At 39.3% G+C, this 19,979-nt stretch overlaps 1 protein-coding gene and 1 long non-coding RNA gene across 3 annotated transcripts; one reads left to right on the forward strand and one right to left on the reverse strand.

Moving 5' to 3' along the window:
- Nucleotides 1-287: 287 nt before the first annotated feature.
- Nucleotides 288-8,723, reverse strand: LOC124000583 (T-box transcription factor TBX2b-like). 2 transcript variants are annotated; one of them, XM_046307075.1, is made up of 7 exons: nt 7,920-8,723; nt 6,972-7,239; nt 5,435-5,581; nt 4,535-4,611; nt 4,168-4,340; nt 2,395-2,993; nt 288-1,590 (listed from the first exon to the last, which is right to left on the reverse strand). In XM_046307075.1, the coding sequence occupies exons 1-7, from the start codon at nt 8,279-8,281 to the stop codon at nt 1,159-1,161; spliced, it is 2,058 nt and encodes a 685-aa protein (XP_046163031.1). In that variant the 5' UTR covers nt 8,282-8,723; the 3' UTR covers nt 288-1,158. The 2 variants fall into 2 exon arrangements, with proteins under 2 accessions (XP_046163031.1, XP_046163030.1); XM_046307074.1 differs by having other exon boundaries at nt 4,168-4,352.
- Nucleotides 8,724-9,628: 905 nt separating this feature from the next.
- On the forward strand, nt 9,629-17,563 carry LOC123998735. Its single transcript, XR_006832324.1, has 4 exons — nt 9,629-10,178; nt 10,261-10,352; nt 10,620-10,724; nt 14,069-17,563. It is a non-coding gene; the product is annotated as an uncharacterized LOC123998735 (long non-coding RNA).
- Nucleotides 17,564-19,979: the final 2,416 nt, after the last annotated feature.

Raw genomic sequence — 19,979 nt, forward strand, 5'->3', positions numbered from 1 at the left:
CCCGTTTTTCCCAATTAAGGTGCCGGGAATGCACGTCAAGCCTAGACAATAGTGCAGATATATTGCCTAGGCTAACTCATAACAGAAGGCATACTATTAAAAGTTGTAATGTTTTCCTTTACAGAAAGACGGATTACACAACTTTGATTTTGATCAAACGTGTCATGTCAAAACAACTGGAACCTAAGGCATTACGTTTTAATTTCATCGAGACTTTCAAATATCTTATTTCACGAGGCAAGCTCAACAATACACAAATCAAATAACGCAAACGATACAAAACAACATCTGAAGGACACATGTTTATTTAAAGTGTGAGGAACTCCACAAAAGCATATTAATTTACCCGAATAAACCAGCACAAAAGATGCCAATTCAGCTACCTCTGATAGTCTTCAGTGCTGGTGAAAAAGAAACCTGAGTTTTCCCTGCCAATTGCACAGTGCTGTGCGTTATATCGCATAACAATGTTTCATCAACAGCATATGAAAAAGGTATGCAGGTGGCAGGCATTTCCTTCATATATCATCTCACTGGCAGGATAAACAGCAATGCATCACAAACATTTGAAACTCATTCGGTTTCGTAACAACAAGCGCTAAATAGTGTTAATGTACAATAGCCTATATTTCCATGTAAAAAGGGAAATTATAAATGCAACAAGTTGAAATCTAAGTAGTATATACACGCCAATGTACAGATTTGAATAAATTAATAACAAGTTGCGTATTATTAGATACTTACAGGATCTTGGAAACATAAATAATTCAATCAGATCAATCGTTCATATATGAGTTACGAACGTTTTTCCAAAACAGCTTCAGAAATCAGTTTAACCGGGTGTCTCACTTTCCGTCCTGTTTGACATATATTGTAATGCATTTTTGGGATGTAGCTTTTTCCTTATCAATAGTCTACCGAACCGCCCCAACATCATATGTTTCCTTTAGGGGCCTAGATTTTCTCCATACACAGTTATACATTGACGTTAAAACAAGGGATCTATATCACCAATATTGTATCTCATTTGATGAACTCCCTTGTTGGTCATTTCTTCAGCCCACATCACCCGCCCATCTAACTCTCAGCACAACTGTGTACATAATCCGACATAATGTAATGACGTTAAAGACACCTTGATTAAACAGGTGGTTTTGGTCACTTTTGAGAGTCAATGGCAGGAGACATTTCTCTGTGTTTTTCCAGTCCTCTGACCAGCCTCTGTATATTTATCAGTTCGTTAGTAGAATCCTTCACAGATGTCTTGGGGGATGCCGTGCTCTGGCTGGACGCTTTCTGGCTGTGGTGCTCGGATACAGGACTTGTTTCTCTGCTGCCTGATTTGGACAGGTCGGATGCTGCGTTTAAACTGCCCGGCAGCCCTGTGGTGAGCAGGTCGGTGCTTGGAGGAACAGACGTGGGCATCTGATATGGGTTGAATCGCAGCCGTTGTCGGGAGGTGGTAAGGAAATGGTTTCTGCCCAATGTGGAGGCTGCGGTGCAGTTGGGGAGGGCCGAGGCCGCAGCAGCAGCTGCCATGTAGTTGTATGGATACGGGAACAGTCCTCCAAAAGGTGGAATCGAAATTCCCTGTGTTGAAAAAATAATGGCGTTATTATACATGTACAAATGCTATACAAACAGAATTCCAGGCCTGTCGTACTTCTTGGATTCGTAGTTGCATTTCTGTCTCTCTGTCTATGATGTTAAGACGACAACTGTGGTATAGGCTATTAAAATATTCTCATCTAATACGATTACAAAACGTAGGCCTATGTCTATTCATAATAAAACAGTATATTATCATGTTCTCAATTAAATCGAAAAAAGCATGCACAAGATCCCAATTTTGTTTCGAATAGCCCAATAAAGTAGCCTTTAGTCATTCTCTAGTGAAACTATATAGTCATAAACCTACATGAAATTGATCATAGGATTACTGAAATAATTTATTATGAATGGACTTGAAAGTGTTTCTAAAAATATGTTTTAATTGCAGAAGTGTGTGAAGGAAAACATGTAGAAATAGACTATAGTGTTTATCACCCCAGTTTTATTATTGGAAAGTGATACAAAACGAGGCAATGGTTTGCTTTAGGACCATGCGTAGCCTCTGAGAGGTCGGGTAGGTCGTTTGGAGTGTTTATCTCACTGAATAAAAAAATAAAAAATAAAAATAAATGTGCTTCTACACCTGCATTGCTTGCTGTTTGGGGTTTTAGGCTGGGTTTCTGTACAGCACTTTGTGACATCAGCTGATGTAAGAAGGGCTTTATAAATTCATTTGATTGACATAGGCTACATAATGTAGGCTAATTTGTTGTTAAGAAGATATTACTATTATTAGGCCATGTAGCCTCTGTAGTTTATATTAGAGTTGAAGTAAATGTTTACCTGAGACGCTAGCATGTGCTGTGACAGGTGGAACGGGAAGGGACTAGGGCCCGCACTTTGAGAGGAGAGACCTCCGTTTTCCAGGCCATTAGCTCCGGACATAGAGGCCAACAGATGCCCCATCCCCATGGTGGAGAATGCCCCTGGTGCCATCGAAAACTGTCCGGGGTGGAACAACATTTGTCCCATATTCAAAGGGTTAAAGAACTGTTGACTGTGCAAACCGGAAAGGGCCAGACTCTGCAGGTGACTCGCGCTGAAGTGTGATGGGCTCTCCGTCTGTACCATCAGGGGAGAAAACCCATTGTTCACCCCACTGATGCCCCCACTTTCCGTGTCATTCTTTGTAGGTTCCGTCTCTTGGCGGTGCTTATGATCTAACTTGTCCTTTTCAAGATTTCGAATACTGAATACAGAATCGCTCTCTTTCCTTGAATCCAGGAAGTCGCTCTTCTTTTCCAGCAGCGGCCTATCTCTCACGCTGTCATCGCCTTTAGGACTGAAAGGAGAGGTTGGTTCAGGCCGGGGGCTGCTGGCTGCGATGGAGCGCTCCTCTTGTGGGTCAAGCTCCTGATCGCTATCAGTGCAGTTCTTGTCGTCTGTAAAACATTATTCCACACTTCCATTAAAATATCGAAATTAAATTATAGAAAATAACATAATGTGATTAAAACCCCTACAGTAATTTATAGGCTACTCAAATGACGCAAAGCAAAAATAACTATAGGCTATGTGAGTAGCCTGCGCAAAGCTTCCAGTGTGCTACCATTTAAAATCACAACCAACATATGCGTGGCATTATCGTATATATTATTTCAAGGAAGGAGTCGTGAGTTTGTGCTAACATTAATTTCCTAACCACTTCTCTTCTGCGCATAACAATGCATGGTTAATTGGTAAGATTGGCATACGTTTTGTTTAAAGTCGTTCTATAAAGCCTCCGCAGTTGAACCAGTTCATCATTTAGTGCTTGGTTGCTTGTCTAATGCGTAACTATCGAATAAAGATCTGAATGCCATGCATGCTACAGTAATCAAGGGACTGAATGTTTTATGAACCTGTCAGTAGATGGCGCATTTGTCACGCTGATGCACGAGGCCTAGCCTACATGTTTTATAGAGCAATGGATACGTGCAGGGGCGCAACTTTCACTTGGGACAGCGAAAACATGCCCCCCCCACACATTCTGAAATTTCATTTACCCCCCCCCCCCCCCCCAGTTTTATTATTTGAATGTTATACAAAACGAGGCAATGGTTTGCTTTAGGACCATGCGTACGCTTCCAAGGGGTCGGGTAGGCCGTTTGGAGTGTTTATCTCGCTGAATTAAAAAAAAAAACATAAAAAATAAATAAATGTTATGTCCCTCTCACTTCTAAAACCAAAGTTGTGCCCCTGGATACGTCAAATAGCATTGGGTGGATAAAGACATAATCCTGTATGCTATTGTTATTCCTGTTCTACCGAAGGTTTATAACTTGTCCCTAAACCAATAGCTTATCGCAACTAAGATCACACAGCGCATATTTCTCCATTTATCCTCTGTTCTTTTTTCTTCTTATATTCTCTAACAAATATAGCTATTTTTTCTATCTCATCCAATTGTAAATCACCCAGAAAACATTCTGCTCAGCTTAATGACACATAATAACAACACACCTTCTGGTTTGTGCCCATTTTTATTTATCAAGCCTTAAATTACTGACATCTACAAAAGGACCAATTAGTGGACATGCAAATGAATGGAAACACGTGCTTAATGAGAAGACTTACCTCGACTGGTTCGGTTGAACCTCAGTGGACTGGTAACAGGTCCCAGCGTAGAATGAACCGAATCCCTTCCAGTGGTTTGTTCACAGGAGGAGTCATCGGAGTCGGCACAGTCCCGGTCCCCTTTGAGTTCCCGGTTTTCATACATGCGCATCGATGGAAGGGTTAACTGCTTCCTGCAGACCGAACTGAGATTAGTTAATGCATCTGTATTGTGTGATTGAATAAGTTTTGATCATGCAAGCAGTCTACTACACAGTATTGCTCGGTCTGCTAATTAGTGTTGTCCTAATGAGACATTTATTTCAACTCATGATCATATTTTCAGGGTCATATTTTTCTCAATTCAACATAGAAGAAAATAAAATACCTCTTTTCTCGTCGTCCATTTCCCGTGTCTCTGAACCCTTTGGCAAAGGGGTTGTGATCAATTTTGAGCTGTGTGATCTGTAGAGAAAACGAGAGTGCATGGCAATCAACAATGGTATCCTGAAAATAGGAAAATGCATTACATGGAAAAGCACCATGGAACTATTCTTAAATTGCTTGGCCTACTACCACAAATAATAGTAATGACATTGATTCAACAGGCGTTATTGATGGAATATTAATTGTAAGTGACAATAGCAAGTGTGTGGTGCTTGGGACTGCTGCGTTTGTTAGCTCGTGCACTCTGGAGAGGCAAGACAAGCATCTCTGTTGATGACGTGTAATTACTAAAGATGATAAATTATTCATAATTATTCTTAAAGGAAAGTTATATGCCTAACATTTCGACTAGTATACGCTTATGTAATTTTCTCAAATACTGAATGCTACTTTTTAATAATTCATTGCACACCTATACTGGCCTAAGTGGCCTGGTTCATTTAGGAACAATACTATCCGTTCATATATTAATTTTCGTCTGTCCTTTTGAGTCTTTCCAAGCTGTTTAATGCTTTGCCTTTGTGGATTTCATGCTTTGATTGTTCAGAACCGCTTTGGAGTCTCCATGCCTGAGGACATTGTGAAGACAAGTGCCTTCTAATCGATTGTGACTCTGTATCATAAACTTTAAACAAGCTTACCATCAAGCCACTAGGCCACTTTCAACATGTATTCTAATTAACATCAACATAATATAGGTTATTAAGTAAAAATTCAAACGAAGTCCAGATAACAGACTGGTACAAATGTTTAAAACATATGATATCCCCATTATAATTAGATTTTTGAGAACTGTGAAACCATGAAACAACACGCACACACACTTTCTAGTGAAGCTTACCTTGTCATTCTGATATGCAGTGACACCGATAAAATCTGTCTCTGGAAAAACATATGTGCGGAAGGTGCTGTAAGGGAGCTTCAGAATGTCGTTGGCCCTCACGATATGAAACCTGGGTTGGTATTTATGCATCGAATTCAGGATAGTCTGAGAATGCAAAGAAACATCAAATATGTTATAAGGTGATCATGCTGATCAAACGTTTTGGTTTGAACTGAGATGATGCCAATATATTATTGTGTTATGGCAGGAAATGTATACATTCCAGTAAAGAAAGACACACACCGTGTTTAATTATCCATGATTAATTTGTAAGGCCGATGATTTCCTTAAACCATGATTTTACTTAACAAACGTAGGCCTATGACAAAAGTTGGTCAACTATTTCGAGAGTTTATAAACCTACTGACAATAAAGACTGACGAGAATGTTTTGCATTGGGGCGGAGTATGTGTCTACCATCCTGCTTCTATTGTGGAACTTGTTATTTGTAAGAATGTATCACAATTATGATTATACCTTATCATTCGCCTATTGCTGTTGGTATTACATGTTGCCAGGCCTATATAACACGGATACGTGGGATTAATGCATTTATATAAACTTTTCTAAAAATGTTTTACACCATTTGCAACATATCTTAAAATGTATCAAGAACTTTTCATAAAGGCATAGCCTAGACATGGTTATGAAATTAACAGCTCTTGTAATGCTTGCATAATTTGGATTTGCATAACCTGCACTAGACATGAGAAAAACTACAATAGCAGGCATCAATAACTGAATGACTTTATCACAATACTGTAAAATCAAAACTGTTTTCAAATCATATTCAGAGCACTGGCCTACATGGAAAGCATTTGTGATACTTTGTTGTTATTCCTCTTGAATGTAAGCATTGAACGAGTATCTGCTAACATTTCCACGTGTCCTTCTTGCAATATTACTGTCCAAATTGCACTTAAATGAAACACGTTGGGATCAAACATTATGCATTTGCCTCTTGAGCTCAATGCATAGCGTCGTACTAAAAAAGGTTGAACTAGACGCATAAGGTCGCCTGAAGAGGCTCACAAAATCAACACAAGTATGCCCTCTTGTCTTTGACATGGTTCTACGCTCTACTTGATTTCATCCCATACTTTGACACGCACCAAAACATACCACGAATGTAATACTTAAAAAAATAAAAATCTCAACCGCTGTTGCTGAGCCTTAAATGGGATTTTGGAGATGCATGGTGGATTAATACAGTGCAACACATATTTGTGTGGTATTCTAGGCATTGTTGTTGTTTATCAATAAAGGTAAAAAACGGATAAACTGATGTTATACCCTTCAACGACATTACATATGTATTATTCTAGGCATACGTACGTCATTATAATATGCATTGATTGATTGATTGCGTCTACAACATGGCCTGATAGGAATATCACCATTGAACCCTTTTCAATAGCCGAGGTTAGTTTTACTAAAAAGCCTAAGTCATATCTTTCATCGACACATCATCAAATTAAATCAACAAAATACTTACAAATCCATGCTTATCCGATATATTATTCGTCAACTTCAGTTTATTAAAAGCAACAGGCTTCGCCATCCACTGCTCTCCTGTGGCAGGGCTGTCCGGATGGATATACATTCGTTTGGGCATCTCCGGGTCGGCTTTCCCAGCTACCATCCAACGCGAGTTGTGGAACTTGTAGCGGCAGTCGTCAGCAGAGACTATATCCATAAGGAGGATATACTTGGCTTTCTTATCAACGCCATTGACGCGGACTTTGAATGGGGGAAACATCCTCCTGCAATAGAGTAAAACGAGAGTAATAACGATGATCAAAAACACTGAGGAAACCAAGCGGGATGTAGGCTACACCAAGACTTCTAAGGCTAGGCCTTTGAGTTCAACACAAAAGTTCTATAACCTAACCAAACCACTTAATCTTTTCCCTCTTCAAACACATTTGTTTCGACACATGAATGCATTGGTTGATTGATAGATTGAATTGGGTAATTAGTCTATTTCTCATGTTTGGCCCACCTCTATAGGCCCAATGTATAAACACTATGCCATAGCCTAGTGTTTATACAATATATAAATATAAATATAAATATATATATATATATATACTACATCACTCGTATGTATGTATGTATGTATGTATGTATGTATGTATGTATGTATGTATGTATGTATGTATGTATGTATGTATGTATGTATGTATGTATGTATGTATGTATGTATGTATGTATGTATGTATGTATGTATGTATGTATGTATGTATGTATGTATGTATGTATGTATGTATGTATGTATGTATGTATGTATGTATGTATGTATGTATGTATGTATGTATGTATGTATGTATGTATGTATGACATTTATGACCATTTCCTAATAAAATGAACTTACATGGTTATAAGTGCATGGTTATAAGATCGCCCATAATATGCACACGTAACAGTACATAAAGGTCCTTACCTTCCTGATTTCGTAATAACCATCTCGGTTCCTATTTTGTGAAATTGGTCCCATAAATCTTTGGCCTCCAGAGTGACTTTTGGGTCGTCCTCCACCTCTTCCTCCGGCTCCAAGCTCTTGAGGGAGCGGAGATGAGCTGCTTGGTGGTGATGACCCAACGCCGCGTGGAGTCCCGCTTCCGCGGCTCCAGAGAGAGCATGGTCGGTTAGGGGTTTGGAAAGAGCGCCGTGAGACAGCGTAAGTCCATGAAAGAAGGAAGGCTGTGCAGCTGCAAGGAAGGCTGACATTGGAAAGTCGGCCGGCCGGTGAGCGTGGAAAGGGTGATAAGCCATGGCAGTCCCTGTGTAAACTGGATCTCTCATCGGTGCATCCAAAAAATCGATGTAAAATGATTATATGATATTATGTCCACTCTCAGTAGAAGTATTGGTGTGTGTATCCAAAAGACAGATGTCGTATTTGAGCAGAAATATAAAAGTAGTTTCGCGTGCGTAAACAAGAGCGAATGGTTCTCAGACGTCTCCAACAGACCGAGGGAGGAAATGAGTGCACTGCTACTCCTGATGCTCTGTTCCCACACTGCACCGTGATAATATCCGTCAAAGAGACGGCATCAGCACTTCGAGAGCAGAGCTGGGCTTCACTTCTTATCCACTCAAGTAACTTTCGGAAAAATAAAATCACTCTTTACTCGGATATAGTTCTATGTACTGAGTTCGAATTGAGAGGTCTTGCTCTGACCACTTTGGAATTGTGACTGTCTTTACATGTCCCTCCTCCCTGGGTCCCGACACTAATGAGCCAAGCCCGCTTGATTGCCGATTTTACGCTTTGTGAACCAATTGTGGAGCCCTATAGGCGTGGTTTCGACAGCTCCGGCCAAGATCGGTAGGGGGGGCTAAAAGGTGTCGGAAGCATTAGTTGCAAGAAATATGTTAATAGAATAAAATATAAACGAATGACTGAGTAAAGATCTGGATATCCCTCCCCCAAACTTCGAATGGAACACCAGCTGGCTTTTGCTGCATGGCTGGTGAAGAGGACGGATCCTCCGTCTGCTTAGTCGTTTTGTGAAGCATTCACTCCACGCAAGATCTTGACTATACATCCTATCTCGAATATCGACAGCTTCAAATTATTCGTTCAGGAAAGCCTCACTTGAAATAATGGTATTTATACTAATGACTGAGCTTATAAAACACCAGCTTTTATTCATACAAAACATTTTGTAGGCCTAGAAACGAATGTCTCTCTGCGCTGGCTGGTCAACAGACTAGGGTACTACACAACGCCATGATACCTGGTTTAGAATTCGGTTGTGTTTTTAAAATACTTCTACATTTGGCGTGTTTTGCTGCGTTGTTTGTTGCACTTTTATAACGTTATGCTAGGCTATGTTAACATTCATAACCATCTATTGATATGTGCCTATCAAAACTTAAACATTTATTATTTTAACAGCTAGACATTTAGCCTATAATTTACAAGTAAATGCATTAGTTTCATGGAACCATATCTCTGTTGTCGAAAATTTCCTCCAGATGCCATATCAAAAAAAGAAGTGAGAAAGAAGAGAGATTTGAAGAGCTACATCCGGTTAAAACTGAGCGGAGGCGAACTCCTTATACCTTGGATGAGTTATTCAGGAGTTATTCAATTGAACGGAAAGTCTTACATCTTCAAAACAGATGGATTTAAGATAAGGATAGGCCTTCTATTTTGCATTATTATTTCAAAACTACGGAAGCATTATACCCTACTTTTATACCATTATACCCTAAGTTCTGTACCATACATTAAATGTAAAATGTATGTAAAAATGACAGAAAAATTATTGACTATTCGAACCCATAGCATATCATGTTATTTATAGCGGCAAGGGTTCATGTGTAGACAATGGTAGGCTATGCGAGAACGTTTGTAGGGAATCTCAATAGGCTACTGCTCATCAGACATGGCACGTGCATTTTGCAAGATGCAACCGGGTGATATTGTCAAACTTCATACTATCGGGTACCAAAGGTTGTGTGTGATTCCTGTGTAGCAATATAACTTTCTCGAAATACCATTGTGTATACCTTTAAGAAGTCCTTGTGCTGATCCTTGATTGAGTTGGACTACGTTTGTTAAGGAGCGCTTGGCGCCAGTCTGCTGGCGTCCCACAACAAGAACCCTTTCCTGTCACTTCATATTTAACCCCAAATCTTCAAACAGCGTGCCCCAATCCCCTCAGCATTCCCTCAAAGGCTGCAGCCCATGGTAGGTAGATCTTTAACTTCGGATTTCCTGCACTTGCCACATATCGGCGATAGTTTGGCTATAATTATTTATTCCAATGCAGATTCTTAATGAATGAATGAAGAGTTTCCCAGACTCAAACCCAGTTTAAAACATTCAAACTTCAGCTGAATACACCGGACCTCTGTCACAATGGTGAGATTCTTCCTAATTTTACCCTCATAAACGCTATAATGCAATATGTTTTCACATTATATTTTATTGCTGTTATTTTCTTTCTGTTTAGCATTTTATCTAATTTTGAACGAATTGTCACTTGTTTGTATTGAAGAAAATGATATGATTATCTTATTTTGAAAACATGTAGTCCCACGTAATATATTACTAAACGTTGTTTTAACTTTTAACAATACATTTTCAGTGGTATGCTGCAATTGTCTTTACATTATATGACATTTACAGATCATTCAATCGATTAGGGGAGAAGAAGTGGAGTATGGAACGTAGGCCCACACACCGTAGGTGTCGATAATGGTGTGTCTGGATGAGTCCACTGAAAGGTGTTTGGTATTTAGTAGTTTTGTATGCCATAACCTTGTAGAACTATCAAAAAACACCAGAATGGCCCGCGGACTTTTGCCATTGAGAAGCGCAACATCGGGTTTGTTATAAAACCAACATTAACACGGCAATAGTGAGGCTAGACCAATCATAGACTAATAGACTAAACAGTAAGGTCAGGTAAGTGAAAGGCATTGTTGATTTGATTTTATAGAATGTATCTTTTCTTGTTGAAGGTGGATATAGGCCTACTTTCTTGTGACATGTTTCCATGGCAAACATTCATAGCCTACTTAAACTGTGGAATATAATTTCACATGATTCACTAAATGCTAGGCTTTTCGACCAGTCAAGTTCGAATGTTAAAGAAACTTCGTCATTTGCAGAAGGAACAAAAAAAATACAATCATGACAACCATTAGGCCAATACTTTATTACGATTCGTATTTTTACAGTGAATATCATATGCCTATAGAGTTGGTTGATGGTAAGGTCCCAACACCTATAGTTTATGCCTACCAATGTAACCCACACAATCACGAGGCCAATTCTGAGTGTTTGTGTCAGCAATTCCCCGATCAAGAACGTTGTACTTAAGGCTGTTTGAGCAATGGTAATATTTTGCAAATATTATATTTTCAGTAACACATTTGGTAGGCTTCATATAGACTACTGCTACTCCATATTTTAAGTCTTTGGAATGCAAAAGGTTTAAACCCACACGGAGACAGATAATGATTTCCTATGTATATATATCATTCAACTGATTACATAAACCAAGGCAGACATTATGCTCAATTTATTTGTTTTAAGGGTTCCACAGTAAGCCTATGCGCATATAGGCCTAGTTGATGTTGTGGTTTTATTTAGGCCTAGCCTATAGGCCTATGTGTTAGCTCGGTGAGTGCACATGGACCTTTGTATCTTAACTTTTGTTTTTAACTTTAACATAAACCTAAATAATTTATCATGTTGAGCGAAATGAGTGTGTCAATTTGTATTTGTTCACATGACCGAATTAGGTGCACAAGTCACTAGTGCTATAGTCTACCCAGCTAGCACATAACGTTCTGAGAACAATATGTTTCTCAGAGCTTGGTGAGAGCAGGATTGTCTGATGGTTATTTTTGCATGCAACCACAACTTTCTGGGAATGGTGCAGGATAGTTGCTTGGCTTTGTAACATTCTCAGCACATTTAAGGAACTAATTTCATTACTTTAACAAAACATTTCCTAAAAGTTCAAAAATGGTTTACATTTCATTTCCATTTTGGTAATGTTCTTGGAGCATTCTCCAGCTGGTTTGACAGAATGTTCTCAAATAGTTCAGAGAACTTTAAGAAACAACATTCTTCTGTGCGAATTTCTGTACTTCAGTGTAATATTTCCTACAGGTTTCCTCATGGTTCTATTTAAAGTAATGTTCTCAACTTTTTCACAGAATGTTAAGAAAATTTTCCATCTAGAAGAAAAATAAACGCACACCTATTTAGGCGAGGTGCTGGCTGGCGGAGTAGGAAACTTGAAAATAAAGGAGAGATGCAAACTCTAGGAGCTCAGATGCAAAAATGTAATATCCAATGTTTCGCCAGCCAAGCTGTCTTCATCAGGATATAATCACAAACACTGCGGGATGACTCGTTTATAGAGTGTCAAAAGACACACAGGTGTCTGCAATCATGGCCAAGAGTGGCCTAATATCATTGGTTAATTCTCAAATATTAAAATGGCATACAAAGAACAGCATACAAAAAACAAATGGATAGCAACCTAAAAAATATACCGAACACGCAAAATGTTTACTTCTGTTCTCGGAACATTTAAAGAAAAGTTCAATTTTACAGATCAGGAAACATATGGCTTCCTTCCCACAACCAATGTGAAACCTAAAACATAAGTTCTCACAACTTCCAAGGAACCAAATGTGCTAGCTGCGTATAGCCTGCCAAAATTGCCTGGATATGTGGTGTAGGACCTACACTTTATATGAGAGGGCATATCGAGTAAAAAAACACAAATGATTTAAAATGTATCGGATACAATATGTTTGTCCCCCTGCCATACCATATGCTGTTATAAATCTGCTCTACATGTCCCTTATTCTTTTCATCATTCCCCTTCCATCTCTCTTTCTCTGTGTAACTGCTCCTTGGCTATATTTATCCTGAGGACTGAGGTCTTGGCGCCAGACCGTTTAAGACCTGTCAGAGTCCCTCATATTCCCGCGTCACATAACCAAGGCAAAAAGTCTTTCAGCCTTAAAAACTAAACCGATCCCCCTCGCCCCCCAACCCATGGTCATGGTCAATTCCCTCACTTCACTCTTCGCGTTCGTTGATTCATTCATTCATTCATTCGTCCATCTATTTGTTCAAATCTGGGTTTAATCGCGTTGCGTCGCATCAGTCTTTGGGGGTTTAGAAATGTGCTCTTCGTCGTGACTGTCTCATCTCATTGACTCTAGTCAGTGGGGCCGCGGTCCAGTTCCCTACACCGCCAGTTCAACAAAGTCTAACGGATTGTTGAAAACTATCATCATTTATTCATAGCAACAATCGTTGGCGTGCACTCCTTACCCAAATTTGCCCCAGTTTTCCTGATGATGCCCCCATACCTACTCATATCGACCTACTCTCCTTAATCCTCAATTAATCATGCGGATGCTTATTATCTAACAGGCTTAAATATATATTTACGCTACTGCATGTTTATAGAAGCAAGTGTTAAATATAGGACACTCCGTATGCCTTGTTCGTAATAGCCTAAATGTTATTTCAGCTGGAGATTAAATGGAATATGGGCTAATTAACCTGCGCCAATTACTGCACACTCATGGACTCCATAAGGTGATCTTGGCAGAAGCCTTAAGCCTTAACCTATCATTAGGTACTGTAGGCTAATCATGTCGTCCGGAGGATACTGGCTCCGCTGGGATCCTGGGATGTGGGAATTAAGGTCAATACGAAGAGCACCTTTCACTTAGATATAACAGGCGGGAGCGCCACATTTAGGGCCGACAGGGATTTGAAAATAAACATGTTTTTCAATCTAATTCGATGTTTCACCACAAATAAAATGTATCCAGACTAAACGAGTATGTATGTTGATTTTATTTGAGTGACTATCGTAAGTCATTAGTTTATTCAAAACTGTAATATGCTATAGCCCTCTGCAGTGAGGCTGTCATTGCCATCATTATAATGATTGCATTCCCTTGTAGGCAACCACTCACAGTCGTCATTACCTTTAGAATTGAATTGTGGGACTTTTATATCCATGTTCATAACCTAGTTATGTGACCCATGTATTTTACATTAATTGACCTAACAATTATTTTATTTCTTCATAGGAAGGGATACACTTTCACTCTTTAATTGAAAACTTGACTCACCTGCCGCACCACTGAGACGGTTGAAAACACGAAATGGTTCGTCGATCAAAGACAAGTTTTATTCGGTAGAGTTATTAATATCAACTTGCTTCTTTTAAACATAAAACGTTTTTATGATGACAATATCGACCCACAGTGGATGCTTTAAATGCCATCTTCATAGAGAATTGATTCAGTAGCTAAAGCTTTTTTGAATAATACAAATAAAGTCAACAGGGACAATTCGAATATACTTTTTGGTTATGGTATAGCAGGGCTCGATCTTGTTTGAGAATCTTACACCAGTGTTTCCCACACGCCCAAACTACCTGCTTATTGTATGGACACAACATTTTAGTGGGCCATTAACTATTTTCAGTTACATTTCCAACATCCCCCGTATTACACTTGGTTGTAGAACAACTAATAGACACCATTGTTGAAATACATCTGATCAGCTCAACAAACTTGTTTATCTTAACGGCTTACTAGTCACATATAATATAGCCCACATAGGGTTAAATATTTTAATTAACGAATTAACTTGATCAATTAATCTGTTGGATGACCATCAAAAATGTAAAATAAAGACGTACCAAATGGCCTGTTGATTCAAAGTTCAAATCCAGATTATAATTGGAATATGCATGACTTTGATACATTTTACATGATTCTTTTTTGACAATTAAAAACAGACTTTAAACAATAATTAATAGGCTAACACGTGCTCTGGTCTATATTTTTTGTATATGAAAAATTGATGGTTTGTCTATCGTTTACACTGAAGCCTCTCATTCTAAACTGACATTTCTCTTAATAGCTTCATTTTACATTATTGATACAAATATATATTTTTGTTTGTTTATCATTTATTAAACACTTTTTACATATAATAATATATATTAATATACTATAAACAAGTACTCCAACTATCACTGCAAGAACTGCAAGAATATTCAACATTTCTATCTGAAGACTGTTGGAACATACCAGGGAATGGAGGACTTTTCCAGACAGTCTATCCTAATGCTAAACTCTGAATGATCTCTCTAAAATAGCCATGTCCATATTCAATAACATTTCTGATAATGTGACATATCATATTTTTGACATATTTCTTGTGTCTGACAATGTCTAATGAAAGCCACAATTTGATTAATAAGCATGTAATAGCCTAGAAGGCCTACTGAACATAATTAAAATCTTTAAAAAAAAATCACTATCCATGGGTGTGTCTTAACAACTTAACTGCCAGCCAGATACTTGTAAAACTATATCAAATATATATTTATAGAGCAGTGTCGTGCCTGTAGCGCTACCCTATAAGGTCATAGCAAAATGTATACAGTATCTGAATTCCTGCCCAATATCACACATGGTAACCAATATCATTTTTTAACTTAACAATTTCTACAGAATTTCTGATCTAATAATACATGTGTAGTAAAGTAGAAATCCATGTGAGTGAGGACAGGCTGTTGTCAGTGAGATGATGCCAGCCAAAGAGGTCAACTAATGCCAAATATGTACATTATATTCTTCCATATTACTCCTGAAGGACAATGCTTAGATCTTAGATCTGTGCAACAGTGAATCACTATACAGACTGAGTCCTCATACAAGGTATATGTGTGTGTGTTTGTGTATCTGTTTTTCATTCCTTCAATAAAGACAACTTCAGTGCTACGGTTGGCCTTTTTCTCATCCTATATGAATTATGTTCCAGCTACAAAAAAAGCACTTAATGAGTTGTTTTGTCTGTACTCTGGTACATGTCCACAATCCCTCACACTGCACCCTGAAGCAGAGAAACACGTCTGTTTAGCTGATTCATTATATGGTTCAAGGTTTTCTTTTGAAGACATTATTTGAAACAGACACAAACTTTTTCACTGAAGAAATTATATTGTCTCTTGTCAATGCTCACTTGAAACAAGTCATATGTACTGACAGTATAACAGCAGACTCATAACAATTTCTGATTCATTTAATAAGGAATCCGTGTCCAGTGAATATGAGCCTTTTTTACACAAAACAAAAGAGTTACCATCACTGAGGTTAGACCTAAAACAGAACTAACTTTGCTGCATTACTGTTCACAATGTAATACAACAAGCAGAAAGTTCAACAAATACGGTATCATCGTTACCACACTGCATGTGATTGCAGGTGTCAAGGGCAGTGTCATGCTAGGGGCATTCTATGAGTTGCTGTAAGCACTATAAAGCTGCCTTTGGACCAGGCTAGAGGGCATGTCCAGGTTAATAATGATTCATGAAGCCTTCATTAACTATTGGCATGCTTCATGATTGTCAACAAAGTGGGATTTATCATATTATATGAAATGAAAACCATCTGACCATCACGTGTGATGGCCTTTGGACTAAATTGTGCCGCTGATGCTGCTGCTTTAGCACAACGTCCATTACGTTACCCATTCATTTAGCATTTGGTAAAGCAATAATCATATAATAAAAAAAGAAGTGTACAAATTTATGTGAACTATCTTGCGGGTTACTTTGTTGTTTCTTGGTTGGACAGAGTGTTTTCCAAACTTTGTGTTGGTTGGTCATCCCATGGGTCTGTCATGACTCAGTGATTTTCCCCTGATCAAAGGCCTAGCAGAGAATGAGGGGGAGGCCAGCTAACCTCCTGTGTTGTGGACTGTAAGGTGGATGCAATAACCTGAAAGGTCAGCATCTCCCCACATCAACACTGCCACACTGACCGGTGGAATGTTCACATCAGGGTCAGGTAAGGGGTTGGCCTATGTAGGAGGCAAGGTTGGGTAGGTTGCTTTATAAATGCAGTCTGTTATAGTTACCAGTTACCCATCCAAAATTGTAATCAGTAACGTAACGTTTTTGTTATCCAAACTCAGTCATCTAATCAGATGATTTACTTTAGAATTATTTTCCCCTTAGGAGCATCAGAAGAAGACTAAAAGGATCCAGCAAATGTGTTTGTTGTGTCATCATAGTGGTCTCTGACTTGTGGTCAGACTCAGTCAGGTGGAACAACATGACTGATTTTCTGCTAGCTAGAGGTGAACTTAAATGTTTTCCTGTTTTAAGGCTGAATTGAATGTCATTGAGAAAACAGAAAGGTGTCATAATATACAGTATATATTTTTGCAAACATTCTTTCTGAATATAAGGGTTACCAACACATAAGGTAATCATCTAATTTTTCTAAAGTGTCTGTAATCTGATTACAATATTTTTGCTAGTAATGTAATTGATTAGTTACAATTTGGTTGTAATCAGATTACATGTAATCAGTTACTTCCAAACACTGGTGGGAGGGGTATACTAGCTTTACCATCGGACACTAATCAACTGATTATAAAAGAAATGACATACTCTCTCCATTGCTTGTTGAAGGTGTTTGATATAGGCTGTTAAATTGAGGTGGGTTAACAATATGTATTCGTCAAAGGCTCTGGACAGTGAGACTATAAGTATCTGTCAGATGGAATGCATTATCTCAGTTATCAGAAATATGTGTAAACATCTTGGGAACAATTTGCTCAAAATATTAAAGGAAAAGTTTTTTCAAATTACTTAAATGTTTCCTTTCCTTAACTGTGAGACGCTGCAATCTACGCTTAGGGTTTGTTTACTCAGCTACAGTCACCAATGGTTAACATTAGCATTGATGACCAAAAATCAATGGGAGTAAATGGGAAACCATTAGCATGTTTTAATTGCATGCTCAAATCATATCAAATTCTAAACATAGTTTCAAACCCCAGTAATCACACAATACCACAATCTGCCAAAGGTGATAGGAAACATAACACAAACTTATATTACATTTGGGGGATCGTTCCCTTCAAATCCATGTTGGGCTATGGGCTAGCTGGCTGGCGAGCCAGTATAGAGAGTTCAGAGTGAACTGGTGAGCTGGAGGGGAGTTGGATGTCAGTAAAAGCTTGGGGTAGGAAGTGATCTCAGTGGTCCCACACAAGACGAATGGCTCCCTAGATACAGGGGGTAATAACTTCTAATCAAAGCCATGAGACGGGTATGGGCCGGGGAGGTTGGGTCAGGACTTAGAGGAGGACATTAATCGCACCTCTCCGCTCCCGTTTCATGAGGTGCAGATGACTGGTGAGGAGGTGAGGGTGTTTGTTTGTTTTCTCAGGATGGAAAGAGAGCCACATGTCTGACAGGCAGGCAGGCGTAAATTGTACAGTAGGGTTTGAAGTGAAGGGAGGCAGGATGATGACGGGGTCTGCTTCTCCTCACTCACTGCTGCTGAGGAGGGATGGTCCACCCCCCCCCCCCCCAAGCCCCTCCCAGCCCCAGCTAACAGCACATCAGAGGAGCACTGAAGCAGGAAGGAGGCAATCAATCTGAGCGACGGCGCACGGCTTTCACCTCTCCGGTCACAGTCCACACCTGGGACACATTCAGCAGAATGTTAGGTCACACAGGGCTCCAGGCGAGTCATCCCGAGGTCGAAACTGTAAAGCAGAAATCACATCTGAAGGCTGTAAACTCTCTCCGTGATAAGGAATAAGAGAAAGAGCCCAGGCTGGAGTTATAGCTGAAGTAACTCTCCAGCAGGACCCTTTTATTCTCAGGAGATCAAAGGCAAAGCAAGTACATACAATATCTGTTTACAGTCATTATCAAGATGCTTTTACTGTGTTCACATTGTTCTCTTCTCATTATACAGGATAGCTTCATAACCATGCACATCGCATTGCAAAAATAGGGAATTTAAACTAATCCATTCCTCCTATACTGGCTCGATTTATCTGTCATTGAAACGCACACACGCACACGGATACACACACGGATACACACACACACACCAAAACACACGCACACGCACACGCACACGCACACGCACACACACACACACACACACACACACACACACACACACACACACACACACACACACACACACACACACACACACACACACACACACACACACACACACACACACACACACACACACACACACACACACACACACACACACACACACACACACACACACACACACACACACACACACACACACACACACAGAGGTCGTGCAGACTTATCTGGAGTAATCCATAATGATATCACTTTCCGGGCGAAAGCATCAGGCCCCAGTACCACTTTCTGAGCTTCAGCTCCCAGAGGAATGTGATGGTGGCTCATTATTGTAAAGGACTTAAGCTTGTGTACACGACCAAAGACCTAAATGTTTTTTTCTGCAGCTTAATGCACCCACATTGTCTCTATTTCTGATGCCAGACCAGCCTGAACAGTTGTAAAAATATTTAAAAAATATTTAAAAAAATTAATGTTGTGGTGGTGTCTATGGTAAGTGTGCTTTTTTTCAATCCTCTCTACATTTGGCAGATTTGAACCAGTTCTCTCAAACTCTCCATATCCATCCTAATTGGAGAATATTTATAATGTATGTTTTAAGTTGAGCATTCTTCAGGAGATGAAGAGTTAACAGTTGAGACATTAACCCATTGAAGTGTAAAATTTTTGCTATGTAAAATACACTACACAATTAAAGTATGTGGACACCTGCTCGTCGAGCATCTCATTCCAAAATCATGGACATTAATATGGAATTGGTCCCCCCTTTGCTGCTATAACAGACTCCTATCTTCTGGGAAGGCTTTCCACTAGATGTCGGGACAATGCTGTGGGGACTTGCTTCCATTGAGCCACAAGAGCATTAGCGAAAGTCGAGCTCTGATGTTGGGCAATTAGGCCTGGCTCGCAGTTGGGGTTCCAATTCATCCCAAAGGTGTTCAATGGGGTTAAGGTCAGGGTTCTGTGCAGGCCAGTCAAGTTCTTCTACACCGAGAGAACGTGTTTCCACTGCTCCAGAGTCCAATGGCGGAGAGCATTACACCACTCAAGCC

The sequence above is a fragment of the Oncorhynchus gorbuscha genome, linkage group LG16 (genome assembly GCF_021184085.1).
Source record: "Oncorhynchus gorbuscha isolate QuinsamMale2020 ecotype Even-year linkage group LG16, OgorEven_v1.0, whole genome shotgun sequence".
In the NCBI taxonomy this organism is placed as follows: Eukaryota; Metazoa; Chordata; class Actinopteri; order Salmoniformes; family Salmonidae; genus Oncorhynchus; species Oncorhynchus gorbuscha.

What these genes read in the sequence shown, in the direction of transcription:
- LOC124000583 (XM_046307074.1), bottom strand. Translation starts at nt 8,281, where the DNA reads ATGAGAGATCCAGTTTACACAGGGACTGCCATGGCTTATCACCCTTTC. An exon ending in GTTATTACGAAATCAGGAAG is followed by an intron (nt 7,240 to 7,919) that starts GTAAGGACCTTT and finishes ACTCTATTGCAG; the next exon opens with GAGGATGTTTCCCCCATTCA. An exon ending in CTGCATATCAGAATGACAAG is followed by an intron (nt 4,612 to 5,434) that starts GTAAGCTTCACT and finishes TTTTCTCTACAG; the next exon opens with ATCACACAGCTCAAAATTGA.